This window comes from Fukomys damarensis, unplaced genomic scaffold (assembly GCF_012274545.1).
Source record: "Fukomys damarensis isolate Sample0158 unplaced genomic scaffold, DMR_v1.0_HiC HiC_scaffold_24, whole genome shotgun sequence".
NCBI classification, from domain to species: Eukaryota; Metazoa; Chordata; class Mammalia; order Rodentia; family Bathyergidae; genus Fukomys; species Fukomys damarensis.
In genome coordinates, this window is record NW_022900936.1 from 53,507,479 (window position 1) to 53,523,390 (window position 15,912).

At 38.9% G+C, this 15,912-nt stretch overlaps 1 protein-coding gene across 1 annotated transcript in view; it reads right to left on the bottom strand.

Annotated features, from left to right (window-relative positions):
• The window catches only part of Morc1 (MORC family CW-type zinc finger 1), a 193,912-nt gene that overhangs the window by 82,116 nt on the left and 95,884 nt on the right, over positions 1 to 15,912 (bottom strand). Inside the window, exons 16-17 of the mRNA XM_010630190.2 lie at positions 14,625 to 14,730; positions 10,344 to 10,482 (exon numbers count right to left, since the gene is read on the bottom strand). Coding sequence (XP_010628492.1) covers positions 10,344 to 10,482; positions 14,625 to 14,730 — 245 coding nt within the window. The remainder of the gene's footprint in view (positions 1 to 10,343; positions 10,483 to 14,624; positions 14,731 to 15,912) is intronic.

The following is a 15,912-nucleotide window of genomic DNA, read 5'->3' on the forward strand; positions in this document are numbered from 1 at the left end:
TACAATTAGCAGCCTGTAACAGGACAAGGGTAACTAATATTCAAAGGTTCTAAAATTTGCATGTGCCTTGGCAAAAATCTAGCTTAATCTTTCTTTTTTCCAGTATTGGGGGTTGAATACAGGATTGCTGTACTAATGGGTTACATCTCCAGTCCCTGCCCCTTTTTAAATTTTGAGTTAGAGTCTTACTAAGCTTTGCAAGTAGGACTTATATACAAAATCCTCCTGTCTAAGCCACCCTCGATGCCAGGATTAGAGGCATGCACCACTGTGCCTGGCTTCTTAATCTTCTTTTCACAGGACGAGAGGGTTCTAGGATGAAGGACTAGAGATCAGACAGCCTTGAGATTACTAAACCTATAAACAGCACAGCTAGGACCTGAAATTAGGGATCCTACTACCACCAGGCTGACACAGTCACTATCTCCTGCTCCTTCTTCCTCCTTCAAAGAGCTCCTAAGCTGTTCTCTTGCTCAGCTTTTCAGAGTGATAACTTTGTCCTACGAATCTGCCTAATACATACAAAGCTCCTCAAAAGGGAAAAGTATGATTCCTTTTAGCTGTTAATTTCCTAATTGCTTCTACCCAGAAGAGTGATCAGTCTGAAATGAAAAGAGGAAGCAGGGGGAAGTCAAACAGCTTTGAACTAAGAATCAGTCCTATATTTTAGATCTACCTTTACTCCTATGTTGTTGACATGAACTAAGCCTGGGTGGCAATATGGTTTCGTGGTAGAGTAAGGAGTCTGGAGCCAGAGTGGGCTGGTTGGAATCAGGTCTTTGCTGTTTCCTAGACATCTTTGGCAAATTACTTCTGTGTGCCTCTGTTTCTTCATAAAACAGGAATCACAACAGTGAGAGGATGGTCATCAGATTAAATAAATGAGTCTGTACATTTAAAGGTACAGACCCTCTAGCTGTGGCACATTGTAAGTGTTGTTAGTTATGAACCATAAATCCATTCATCTCTGTAGCACGTCTCATGATAGTGAACAGTCAGGAAGCTTTAGAACTCACCAGAAATATACACAATCACAGAAATCTTGGGGAGAATTTGGAAAGAAGGGAATTAGAAATATGGACAATATTTAATTCTGCACTACAAAAAACCTGTAGTGCTCAAATGGAATAGTGTGTGCAGAGAGGTGCCAGAGAAGCCAAGAACCAAATGAATTTAGGGCTCAGAACCCTGCCTCACGCAAGCCTCTTCCACAGTTCTACCATAACTTCATATTTCTAAGTTTCTTGTTCATAGGGGTCTCAAAAATATAGAAAACTCAGGCTCAAAAAACCTAGATTTGCCCCAGTTCAGAACTGTTTTAACCAATATTTAGTTATTTTCAAATACCAGGAATTATTACTAGTATTAGTATTACTACTTGGATTATGTCCAAGAGCCTGCTTAGAAGGCTGGGACTGATGGGAAAGACTGGCTGAAGGAGCAGGAGGGCTCAACCTCTTCTGCAGTCCAGAGCTGAGAACATCTCTAGGTCTCCCAGCCACACACAAAGCCAAACTGTCCGTAAAGTTGAGGGTAGAACCTAGATGAGATTAAGTTTGAGTCTTACTTGATCCTACCGATTTGAGACAGAGGAAGGAAGGAATCAAATCAAGAATTTGACCGGGAGACAGGTTTTACAACAGTGAGTCACAAATACGATATATGGGGTTTGAGGTCAAAATCAAAACAACAATTACGAGATCCAACGCCCTGAAAGGAACTGAAAATATAAAGTTAGGTCCTGAGTAAGAGGAGAGATTGGAACAAACAAGACAAGAAAGCTTAGGGGTGTGTTGAGGGTGGATGGTGCTTACCCAGAGGAACAGGCTCTGAGACAGAGGCTTCCTTTAGAAGGAAGCAGTGAGGCGCTGCTTCTGAAGGCAGCCACATCCCTGCGGAGCAGTCAGAGAATGCACCTGAGGGTGCCTGCAGGACACCAGGCAGCCTCAGGTAGTGTGCACAGGTAGAACTAATGGCACACATAGTTCGAGTGCTGAAGGAGTTTGGAAAGGGCAGAGATCAAACAGGTATATTTGCATGAAAACACAAATTAGTATTCTCTTCAGGGAGTCATTTCAGGCAGTGCATCTGAACCTCTACTCTTTCTCCGACTCTGCTGGTGTGAAAAGGAATGACCGGCTCGTGTGTGAGTGGAGTCATGTACTGCCTGCTGTTGTCAAAGCTATTGCTGTGGTATGATTCTTTTAATTCTTTTGGAAAGATACCCAGCAGAGGGATGGCTGGGTCAAATGGAACCTCTAGTCCCAGCTCTTTGAGGTATCGCCATATTGCTTTCCACAGTGGCTGCACCAGTCTGCACTCCCACCAACAATGGAGAAGGGTTCTTTTCTCCCCACAACCCTACCAACATTTGTTATTGTTTGATTTCTTGATAGCAGCCATTCTTTGTGGGGTGAGGTGGAATCTCAGTGTTGTTTCCATCTGCATCTCTTGAATGACCAGTGATGTGGAACATTTTTTTATATATTTACCTGCTGCTTTGACTTCTTTGTCTGAGAAATGTCTTTTCATTTCAGATGCCCATTTATGAATTGGGTCTTTTATTTGGGGGGGGGCTGATTGTTTTGAGTTCTTTATATATTCTCGATAGTAGTCCTTTGTCTGAGGAGCAGCTGGTAAGAACTTTTTCCCACATTGTAGGTTGTCTCTTAGTTCTGTTGATGGTTTCTTTTGCAGTACAGAAGCTTTTTAATGAGATGAGATCCCACTTGTTGATTCTTTGTGCTAGTTCCCATGCTACTGAGGATCTGTTCAAAAAGTCTTTTCCTATGCCAATGTCTTCAAGAGTTCTGCCTAACTTATCTTCCAGCAAGTTTAGTATTCCACAGTGATATATATGCACCAGTGTTTATAGCAGCACAGTTTGTAATAGCTAAAACTTGGAAACAGCCCATCTGCCCATCAGTTGGAAACTGGATAAAGAAGATGTGGTTTTTCTATAAAATGGAATACTACTCAGCCATAAAGAATGATAAAGTAGATTCATTCGTAGGTAAATGGGTACATTTTGAGGATATACTCCTAAGTGAAATAAGTAAGTCACACATATGCAAATACTGAATAGTTTCTCTGGTATGAAAAACTAAAATAGTACTCAAGATCCTAACGGGACAATTAACAACGTGAAATAGGAAGAAAATGACCAAAGGTGTAGGGACAGTGAGAAGGATAGGGAAAGGGGAATAAGGGAAAAGGAAAAACATATGAGAAAATGTAAAATGGAATTAAAGTGTTTGAAGGAGGAGAGGGGAAGAGGGGGTGAAGGAAGGGTGGGGACAAGGGGAAAAAATGAGAACCAAGACTTGGCATGTAATGGTACAAGATGTCAGTAATGAATGTAACTGTACTGTCTACCTAGAATGTACCAATAAATTCAATTTAAAATTTAAAAAAAAAGAATGAGAAATTAGATTCATTCATAGGAAAATGGGTACATACTGAGGATATACTCCTAAGTGAAATAAATAAGTCACACATGTGTAAATACCGAATAGTTTCTCTGATGTGAAAAACTATAATAGTATATAAGATCCTAATGAGATAATTGACTATGTGAAATAGGAAGAAAAGGGCTAAAGGTGTAGGGAACGTGGGAACGGTAGAGAAAAGGGAATAAGGGAAAAGAAAAAAATATGACAAAATGGAAATAAAGTGTTTGTAAATGGGGAGGGCAGGAGGGGGTGAAGGGAGGGCAGGGACAAGAGGAAAAAAATGAGAACCAAGACCTGTCATAAAGGTACAAGATCCCAGTAATGAACGTAACTGTACTGTATACCTTAAATGTACCAATAAAATCAATTAATTTTGAAAAAGCTATTTCTGCCCTTCCCAGAGAAATGATGAGCTCATTCTGGACTCACTGAGGCCTTCAGTGGCACTGTTTTTTCATTTCTGTGATACCTGGGAGCAGACAATGATGGGTAGCATTCCTCAGTTCCTGCCACCAGGAAGAACAGGGTGACTTTTGAAGTCAAGACCTGAGACCACCCTGTGATCTCTCAACCACATACAAAGCCAAAGTCTTCTGATCTCCTGTTAACCACTATGCTGTTCAGGTTTGTTTAGTGAACTAAAAAGGCGGTTGTATCAGGAAGTCTGATGTCTGATTCCTAAAAAAGGATGAGTAAGAAAATAATCTGGACCAGCAACTCAAGAAGGTGAACATCTTCTGCAAGGTTACTAGTGTGTCTGACTCTGAACCATGTGTGCTGGTGGAAAGCACACAGAAGAAAAGCAATAGCTGATGCCTGTTTCTGGGCTCCTGGATTGACTCATCATAAACAGTTCATTTAACATCTCATTTGCTATGCTGTGAATGGAAGGCCCACAAAGGTAAATATAGTATGCATTGTCCCTTTGGAAAAGTAATGCATCACCAAAAAGGAATAAGAGCTCTGCAGTGAGAGCAATAAAGCAAAATATTTCAGCCACAATGAGTATAATAACCTCTTGCTAGACAAGGGTCTTTCTGTGTCATGAATTTTATATCATGGCAGTGGATGTAAGAAGGCTGAATAAATGTGTTTTCTAAGGCATCTGTCACTGTAGTTACATAGATTTGAAATCTCAGCATCTACACAATAATGATACATTTAAAAGATTAAATTCTAAATGGAAAAATGGGCTCACATTCTTCATTACAAAGTTTTACTCAGGCCATTTTGATTTAAAAAAAAACAGCTAAAAGTTCAGCAAACCTTCTTTGTTTCACATTTACCACTAAAACAACTGATGTGGGAGTTGCCAGATTGTACAATTTCATTTTCTGTGTGCCCTTATGAACACTGTACAAGAATAGAATGCTACTACTGGAGTTCCTTTTCAATAGGCCTGGAACCTCACATAGGCTATTCACTGCATGGGAACCCCAGGAACGTAACAAATGAAACCCAAATGCAGTTTCTCTACTCCTGCATAAACACGGCCATTTCTTTTGACTACGACTAAGAATATTTTGGTTTCCAATAATATATGCAGAACTAGACATGTCTTGTGTAGAATTACCTTATCCAATTAAATGAAAAATATTTATTTTGTGGCTAATTCTGCATAAATCAAATTGTTCATCATTTTTTAATTTGCTTGATAAATAATTACCATGTTTTTGTTTTTGGAATTTTTTTTTTTTTTTGCTTTTGAGACAGGGTTTCTGTGTAGTTCAGGCTGGCCTTAAACTCACTATGTAACCCAGGATGGTCACAGATTCATGGCAATCCTCCTGCCTCAGCCTCTTGAGTCCTGGCATTATAGATGTGCACCACTTCACCTGACATTTTTTTTTTTTTTGGAGATAGGGTCTCACTATGTAATTCAGGCTAGGTTTGAACTCAGTACATAGCCCAGGCTGGCCTCAAATTTACAGCAACCTTCCTGCCTCAGCCTTCCAAGCGCTGGAAATACATCATCACCATGCTCTGAGAAATACAACTTGAAAAAGCCAGGACTTGCTACTTCTAGAAATGCCAAGGTAAGTAAAACATTATCTTTTCTTTCAAAGGACTTATAGTCCAATGCAGGAGATGGATCAGATATACATGTAACTATGGTACCAGACAAAAGTAAAAATGTGTTAAAAAAGACATACAGAAAACAAAGGGAATTAAGAAGAAGGAGATATTTTTATCAGTAAGGAAATGGAAGACGACTTCACACTGGATTTTGCATTTGTTTTGGACTTGAAGTCTGCAGAAGGGACAGAGGTCACTGCAGACAAGAACGGTAGGTGAATGGCACGCAGAGTGTGAGCATGGAGAACACACAGGGGCACACAGAGCAGCCCAGGGCCAGCTCCGCGCAGAGAGGAAGAAAGGAAGGTGAGCAAAGTCAGAACAGAGAGAGCATGGACTGTGGACTGAGAATTCACCATAACTGAACAGATTAATTCAGAAAGGCCGAGAGGCTACGTAAGCAATATAGCATCCACTACACAAACGTACTGATTGTACAGATATACTGTTACTAACATTACGTAGGTATAATGGGGTAAAAATTGCATAGTTTAACTTGAGGAATGAAGTTATGATGTTTTGTAATGATTGATGGCATCAAATGGATTTTAGGAGGTACCAAAAGATCTCAAATGAAGTGTAGTAAAATTATATCAATGTGTGTGCAGTTGCCCTTGTCATGAAATAAGGTGGAAGAGGAATGAGAAAGAGGCAAGTAGAGGAGTCAGGAGTCTCAAATGCAGAAGAAGTGATTTCATAGTTCTACTTTATGATTTTAAAATCACTGTGTAGTATACTGAAAACCAGAACATCAATTTTCTGGTTAATTTTGCCAGGTAGCAAGCAGACAGCAATCAGATAATAAAGTGAAAATGTTTCAATTGGCCAGCAGGTGGCACTTGCCACTCAGTATAAAAAAACAGCAAAGGAACGAAGCTGAGAGGGAGTCAGGTACCGATTACTCACTCATCTATTCAGGAGAAAGACTGGAATGGGCTGGGCTGTTCCCAAGGCACAGTTTATGAGGGTCTAGGCTTCTCAACACAGATCATCGATTACATAAAGGGTAATCCCTTTATAAAATATGTCACAGGTCTTCAATATGAGCACTCCTATTAAGTTTACTGAACGGAAGTATTTCTTTTAACAAATATGATTTTCAATATATCAATTTGGTATGGAAATTAGTATCGAGATTCCTCAAAAAACTGAATCTAGATGTTCCATTTTACTCAACTGTGCCCCTTCTGGGTATCTTCCCAAAAGAGTTAAAAGCATCATACCACGGTATACACATACTTGTGTTTATAGCAGCACGATTTATAATAGCTAAATCCTGGGAAGAGCCCACATGCCCACGAACAGAAGAACAGGATAAGAAAAATACGTATTCATATAGAATGGAGTACTACTCTGTTGTAAAGAAGGGTAAACGAGATATTTTTAGGTAAACAGATGCACCTTGAAACCATAATCTTTAGGAAAATAAGTCAGACACACACTGTATTGTTTTCAGTATGAATAAGAACAAAATGGAGGACAGATATTAGGAAACAGGAAGAACTTGTTCAAATGGGAAGGGGAATAAGAAATGGGGAGAAGGGAGGGAAAGCAGGGAAAAGGGATCTAAAGGAAAAAAGAAGGAAATGGAAACAGAGCTTTATAAATAGAGATGGGAAGAAGGGTGGAGGGAGGGGAGGAGAAGGGTAAAACACAAATTAAGACGTGTTATATAAATGTGCAAGTCCCCCATGATGTTATCGTTCTGTATTGCAAATGTGCACTAACTGTTTTAATGATTTATTCTTGATTTTCTAGGGGTATCTCGTGCACACATGAACCGGACCTACAATGAGCCTGAGCAGAGCAGATGCTGCTTCTCTGGCTTTCTTGTCCTTGCTTGCATCCCATTCTTCAAACGCTTCCTTTCAAGGAGGCAGCGCACTCAACCTGAGCAAGGGGTGGTTTCAAGGCTTGTTTCCGACATCAGAAGGAATCCCCAAAATACAGCTTTTGAACATTTTCATACCGAGTTGCACCATTTATAAAGGACAGACGCACGCACAATCCATACTTAGCATAGCTGTCCATCAAAGGCTCAGAATTAAATGCTGGCAGCCAAAGAGAAATAAGGTTCTGGAATGTTTGCTAGTTCCCTGTGATGGTCTCTCTAGCACAAATTCTTATTTATGATTCAAGAAGAAACGAAGGATTACTTTCAACCCATTTTGTAGTGAGAGAATTTTGAAAATCCAGAACTGAATTGAAAAAAAAAAATCAACATCCCAGGGGTGAGATGTCCTGGTGAGCCAATGCCAACATGTCAAATTATGGGAGGTTCAGGACCAGGCAGCTATGGGCTGCCCTCTGAGTTTCAACCCAACTAGTGGCCCCTGCCTGCCCCTCCACCTGTTTGGAAAGTGAGACCTGTATCACTCGGATGCTTCTGAAAAGACTGATCACTGCATCTTGTATGCATATATAGAAAGAGTATGCTGAAACCTATTAATAAGTACAATTGACATGTATCTATAAGGAATAAAACAGAAGTACAATTTTAAATGAAACAAGATAGATGCACATAAACTCATAAACTGAGCAATTAATTTAAAGACTGGCTTCCACAAAGCAACAAGTCAAGGCTCATTTCCAAGTCTTACTTTATGTTCGTCTTCTCAGCTGGAAGCTCTATTGCTTTCCTTGTATTTACCCTGAGTAGACTTCAAAACCCTGAGTAGCCACTCCTCTATGAAACTTCTTTTGAAGTTTCCCTCGCTATCTCCTTATAGTAAACTTTTAATGTAATTTTTAGTATGGTCAGACAAGCATTGAACAAATACTATTAAAGTGGCTGTTCATCTTTAAGTAACTATTAGACTTGGTCCACTAAAAGCATGCATATTATGGGAAGGGATATTTTATGTACTGATTCAACTGAATACACTATAGGCCAACTACTCTTTTAGGCTATATGGAGTCACAGTGAGTAAAACCAAGACTATGCCTGCTGCCCAGGAGTTAAGAGAGTATTACAGTTAAACTGAACTCATCCAATTACCTGGCCTGGAACAGACCCCAGGGTGGATATGTGTTCAGTGACCATCTCACAACCAATCAATTACCTAGATTTGGTTCCAATAAGGGCACTGAGAATGAGAAAGTATGTTAAAGAATCTCAGACCATTTTCACAAATAGATTTTGTGGATTTTTTTTTTCTTTCACCAAAGGAAAGGGGGAGATAGTGAAGATTCTTACATCCTTTTAGTTAATGGCAAAAGATTTCTATGTATGGCTAAATTTCTTTGTTACTCCTGAAATGAACTGAATCTATAACCACAACTGACATTTTTATAGAAAACCCAACTACACCATGAAAGAGAATGAGCAGAACCAGAATCCCTAATTTGTTAGTCCATCAGGTGCCATCAAATTCTCTACTGTAAGAATAAATAATACATCCAAATCCAAACAAACAACAAGCTAATCAAGTCTTTGTGATTAGCACTATTAATATCCAAGAGTCAGCTCTGACCTCTATAGGAAAGAAAAAAAAAAACACCCAGAGATGGCTAAAAAGGAAATTAATTCCAGATGTACTAAAAACCTTCACAAAGATAGAAGGGGTAGTAAACTGAACAAGAGACAAAACAAAATTAAGATAGTCCAGAATTGTAAAGTCTACCTATACTAGCTTATTTATTGTAACACAGCCTGTAATACCTTTACTTCTGTCTTCTTTTATCAAAACAACAAGTAGAGGGTCTACAAATAGAGAGCTGAGCTACTTTTTCACTATGGAGGTGCAGGTGCTTAAAAGAATGTGTTTCCAAGGTAATTCTCAGTGTCTTTCCCAGAGGGACCAAGACTGCAGGCTGATGGAGGGTCAGGAATTTGCATTATCTCAAGTGATGGGTGACTTGCAGTCCAGATGCCTATCCAGGTAGCAGAGGTAAAGAGATAAAATTCTACATCATAAAAGTGCAGGAATACTTTGAGGTTGAGGGTCTTGACTCCCATTTCTCCAGTGAATTTTCTATTCTAATGAGTGTTTTACTTCCTCACAGTTATAGCAAGTCAATGCATTTGTACATACTCTGCTGGCTTTCTCAAGTGCTATCGCAGGAAGCTGACAAGTTATATATAAAGTTTAAAATGTTGAATTTGGGTGTTAAGTCTATAAAGTAAATAGAAATCTAATTACTTTCTTAAGAAAATAAAATGGTATTTTTCACATGCCACATTTTCTTTCACTGGAAACTATCATGTTTTCCTGTTTATTAATAGCAATGTCTTATTTACTGAGTTTTCTTTACAGTTAAACGAGACTACGGCTTTCTGCATTAATAGGCTAAAACCTTCTAAAGAATGCTTTGTCTCAAGGAAGAAGCCCAATGAACTGAAAATAGACTATCTGGGGGCTGGAGATTGAGCTCAGTGGTTCCACTGCCTGCCTTATTAAGCAATAGGTCCCAAGTTCGATCCCTGGTACAAAAAAAGAAAGAAAGAAAATAAGACTATCTTTTGGAGTGTGCAGACCTGTGTTCCCATCATGACCATGAGACGTTAGAAGCGTGAGCTAAGTTCTACAAAGCTCTAGGTGCAACTGCAGAGTAGAAATAAATGTTCCTTTTGCTTATATGCAATGTTGTGTACCTGGCTTAGATGTCGCACATGCAGAATTTTGTACAGAACTTTCTTCCCTTCTTTTGATTCATCCACTAGAATATATCATGGATACAAATGAAAGGAAAATGACAAAGAAGAAGGGGGTAACAGGCTACACAGTTTATTTGGATAAGCTATATTACTCAGTTATGCATATGAAACCAACAGCTGAACAGTCATAGAATTTGGAAAAAATAATTACAGCTCACCTGTGCCTGCTGCTCAACCAATTTATTTTGATATCTCTGGATTGACTCTCTAAGTTGTTTCTCTTTCTCGCTTCTTGACGGTAACACCATGTTCAAGGTGCCCAGGGGGATGTTAGGCAGACGTTCTGCATCATGACAACTTCACAATTAATAAGAAAAAAATTAATATCAGGAGAAAATATAAAGCTACCTGTTGTCTGTAAAAAAATGATTTGTTTCTGCATTATCTGTTACATATCCAAACATCAAATACAAAAGATCATTATATTGATGTCTTTGAATTTCCAATTTGAATGTAAAAAAGATAAATGATGAAAGTGGAGGATAACACATATTTATGAGTATAGGATACTATTTATTTTGCCAATGCTTCACTTAGTCTATATTTTAATCAAGTGAAGTCTTTTACAGAAATGCTTTTTGATCACTGAGGCTTACCTCATCACTGCTGAACATGCCCCCGCAAAAAAAATTAGGGTAGAACTCTATACATTTCTTTGAAATATAACAAATAGCTCTACCTCTAACACACATAGATCCTTCAGTGACTTAATTTCACCCAGAAGGCCAGGACTGTGTGCGCTGCAGTACCGAGTGAGGCCACTGGGTACTGAGACTTGTACAGCAGCCCCACCAAACCTCCCGATGACCTCAAATGCAGCATCCCTCCCTGCTGCAGGAAAAGCATCTGGACTTCGGAGTCACTCTGGTTCCCAGCCTTGGGTGTTATACAGTCATGTAGAACCATATGTAAATAAATAAACGAACAATAATCAGGCTATGGATATGGGTGAACACTTCCCTCATTATAGCTGTAAAAAAAATACTGACTTAGAGATGTATGCTTTGAAGGTTTGAGGTCATTGTTGTTTCTCCTACTTTTATTTTCAAGACTATGGTCTTACGAGCTGAGTTAATCAAACTGCTAAAAAGGGTATCATTTGCCCTCACTGGTATCAGGGTTTGGTGTGGATAGAAGTTTAATTCCCACTGGGCCCAAATCCAATGCCCCTAATAGAGAGGAATGAGCGCTCTGACCAGATTCAAATATTATTGTGAAAAAACACTTCCACCACATATGGTGTTTGCTATTATTGTTGCATTCAAAAAATAGAAAGGTGCTTGGTAAACAAATCCCGGCACCAACTACTATATAGACAGCTGTCTGTACTGTGGATTTGAAGACATCTATAAGGTTGTATCTACATAGACCTTTTCTTCATTTGTAAAGAGAAAAAAATCAGAAAAGAGGAACCTTTCTTATCAAAATGCTATCCTTTCAATTTTCTTCACTTCAAGGTTTTTGAAAATAAATTACATTTCAATATGCAATATAACCTGTAGTTATTTTTTAACATCCTTTGCAAAGTCTGAACATTTCTGATTCAGCCAAGGAACAGGCATCATTTTTACCCTGCTGGTGATCCCTACTTTCAATGCAGAAAAATGCATATGGCAGATGTAAAGGAAGTGTACCATGCCCATTTCTTGCGTTCTGTGAAAAACGTGTAACCTCCCTTTGGGCTCAGTGAAAAACAAAACAAGGCCTAAGACTCTGAAACTGAATAATTCCATTTTACTAGGTCCAGGTAACTGACCCTGAAAACTACTATTTGAAAATGGTGTATTTTGGTCCCTAAAAGGTATTTAGATGAAATTGGGCTCCCTGAAATGTAACAGCATGCCTTCTGAGAGACACTGGTCAGACAGAAAGGGATGGGATTTGTACCGGGCTCTTGGCTTCTAGTGTGGGACCTAGAGAGGAATCCTGGATAAGTTACCAAAATCTTCTTCTGTTTTCTCCCCTGAGAAATGGGGAAAGCTCATGAGGTTTTTGGAAAGAGAGAATGGCGTATCATATAATTGCTGTAGAAGAGGAAGCTAATATGTTTCTGGCCCAAGTTCTGGTTACAAAACATTGTTCATTCAAATGTTGTTCATTGGCCTTAACCCTGCTGGCAGCTGGCAATTATCTGCTGGCAACAAACTATATTTTCTGTAAATATAGTCAATGCCACTTATCACCTCACTGCTCTGTGCCAATGGTCATAGAACACTACCTAATAAATAATTATATATCTATTCTCATCATTCAATGCATTTTTTCTAAACGATCTTATCCAAATCTAACTTACAGACACCTCAGGATGGATACAAAGGCACATTCTCAAGGATGCAGGGCCCAGCCTACAACACTGAATCAGAGGACAGAGACGCACCACATGTGTTCTCCTTCTCTCTTGGACTCATCCTATGGACACCCATGAGCTCCCCACACAACTGCCAACTCCCAGTTATCTGCTTGTGTAGTCGTGAGAGTATTTTTATATCTCCCGAAACCTCCTACTGCCATGTTATGCAAATTTGTGTCATAATCTTTTGAGTGGAAATTTAATACAGATGGTAACTATTGTGTCAGTGTATTTAATGATTCAAGATTTAAGAAAATTATAAATATAAGCGCTTTTCACATTTCAGAGTTTTAAGGTCCATCAGTTTTCTGTCAACACAACTGAATTTGTTTTGTCTCTTCTCACGAGTCACAAGGTTTTGATGTGTAAGAGACAGAACAAAGGTAGCTTTGAAACTAACTCTACAATGTTCTGAAATGATATCATTTGTTTTCAAGAGAAGAGGGTGAAAGTGTATCCATACAAAGACATCAATGAACTGAAAATAAAGAATGCGAGGAAGGGCAGCTTCCCAGTTCTGTGTGGCTGACAATTCTCCAGAGTGGTCTAAGGGACCATAGCTCTATGGTTAACTCTGTGGGAAGCAACCTAGATTCTGCTGACTGGTCATCGGGGGAGACCTCAGACAACAAGAAGTTTCAGCAGCTTGTTCTGACCGGGGTTCAGCTGGACCCAGAGGAGATAAATCAAGATACAATCACAGCACCCCATTCCAGGGAATGGGAAGCTGAGGTGAAGAGTGGTTACTCCTTGGCTTCCACTGTTGGTGGAGTGAGGGTCAGATCCAGGCCTTGTGGCTCCAGAGTCTGGATTCTAAAAGCCATTCTAAGCTGTTTAAAAAGCTCTTGGCTCACGTTAAGCAATTAGTATTATTAACTATTTTTAATATTGCGAATGAACCAGTGTTTTGTTGATGTTAAGAGTTACTTAACAGGTTTGTAGTTAGATCTTGGCCTGTGTGCCACAAACAGGTTTCTAAGCCCAGGTACAGGCTTTAAATCTGACTTTCCTAAAGTGCAAAACTGAGACTGAATTAGTTGTTTTATAATCCTGCTTCCTGGAGCTCTGGGCATTTTGCAGTGAGTAAGGAACAGAAATTGGAAGTGACTATCTTTGGTCCCTGAGCTTCTAGCCTTCAATTCAAAGAAGACAGTTCTACATTTATCTGTTTTATGTATTTCCGTTCTGTGACAAATTTTATTTGGAAAATACACAGATCACAAAAAAGAAGAGGAAGGAAGGAAGGAGAGGGAGAGAGGGAGAGGGAGAGAGGGAGAGAAGGAGAGAGGGAGAAGTCAACTCTGGACCATGAGAAACATAAGAACTCCTGAAACCTCTGACATTTTTCTCCAGTCTCCAAATATAATTTATCTGGAGACTACAGGCAGAAAGTGCTTGACAGCAGTTTCTGAATGCTTTTCTTTTCTTTTTTTGCTCTTTTTTTTTTCAGAGCTTGACAAAAATAACCAAACAGGAGTTATTACCCTAATGTTTATATTAGCAATATTGAACTACTTACCCTGCAGCTCAAAGAACTTTAGAACAGACTGAATGAAAAAGCAATGTTGGGGTTAGGGATGCCTTTGTCAGAGGGGAGTAGTAACTCTTTTTCCTCTGGGGAAAAATGTTAATCTAAAAGAGCTTGTAACACCATTGACATCTATCAATATTTAATCACTGTTTCTTCTGTTCTAGTCTGGATGTCTTTCTTCAGGAGCACAAAGCAATGGAATCAATACATGACTTACACAGAAAAAAACACATGATCTAACAGTTTGATGGCCCTGGTTCACCCTCTGAGTCACACCCCATACAACCAGGCCGTATGTTGTGGAGAAATGGATGGAAGGCAGCGCTCAGGAGACTGTGAGCTGCTGCAAGCAGAAGTGTGTATCATCCAAATCTTCCATCTGATGGAAAAACGCACTTTGATAATAGTATTTTCACAGGCAACACAAGACTAGAAAGAGTTCAAAGAGATCCCAGCTACATAGGCTCTTGCTATAGAGCCAACATTTTCCAGTTCCACAATATGGACTGCAGGAATTAAAAATGGATAAAGAGCTTTCATAAAATCATCAAAAACTACCTGCTTTCCAAGTGGTTAGGATTATTAGCACAAATCCAAGTGTCAAGAAATTCTTCTTTCTGATAATTAGTAGAGGAAGGCAAAACTCTCCATTTAAGGCAAAGATCTGATCATCAAAACAAAATTACACACAAAAGAGATTACAATCAGAAATGAATCTCTCACAGTAGGATGTCACCTTGCAAATACCAAAAAATGGCAAACCCTTCATTATGTGCATAGCATTATCTTTGATGGCAAACTATTCCACGTTTCTATATTCTACTATTGTAGTTCCACCAAGAAACTATTACTACTATTATTATTATTGTTGTTGTTGTTGTTACTATTATTTTAGTTCCCTCTGGTTGGTTTCTGTTACTTTTAGCCAAAAGGATCTGAAGTAATAGATTCTCCTCTCCTTCTTAAGCTACATTAGGAATTCCAGTACCTGACTCTCCTTTTCTACAACCTAGTACACATCTGCTGGCAATACCACTCTCGTTTCCAACCACATGAATAATGTAAGAAGGAAAATCAAGCTGAGTCATTTACACATTTTCTTCTGCTGCTCTTTCTACTCTTAACCTACTCTCTGGTCTGCCGTTTCAGACTCCTTTGTCCATTTTTTTTTCTTTTGCAGTCTCTCCTGACCTTTAGGCCTAAGGTACACCGTTCTCACCAAGCTACAATGGGATTTGATTCAAGATTCAATATGAACACAGTGTTGCAGCGCTCAGATAAATAGCCTGCCTCTCTCTGTTCACCCAAAGCAGAGGCAGTTTGCAGAGTGGTTGAGAATCTGAATGCTACCATCTCTTACCACCTCTATGATTGTGGACAAATAACTTGTTTCTCTGTTTTATCACATTTGTCTGTAAAAAGAGTAATACTATTACTTGTCTAAAAAGGCTATTTGAGGATAATAAGAATGAAAACTAGTACATTGCCAATTTCCTAGGCATTTGATAAACTTCATTAATCTATTAATAATTCACATTAATTAATTCCTACTATTCCCACAATGATTCTACAATGTAGCTACAGAAACTAATCTCATTCTAAAATGAGGGAACTGAGTATTTGAGAAATCAAGTAATTTGCCCTGTTTCATATAGCTCTCAGGTACAGATTCTAGCAGTACCTAGCATGCATCAAAAAAACAAAAACAAAAAACCCACAAAGTAATTGATAGACATTATTATTACCACCCAACAGGTTTTTGCATACTGCCAATCAATTTCCTCAGTCATATCTTTGAAACATCTAGCATGCATGTTTCTCTTAAATCTCACTGTCATGCATTAAT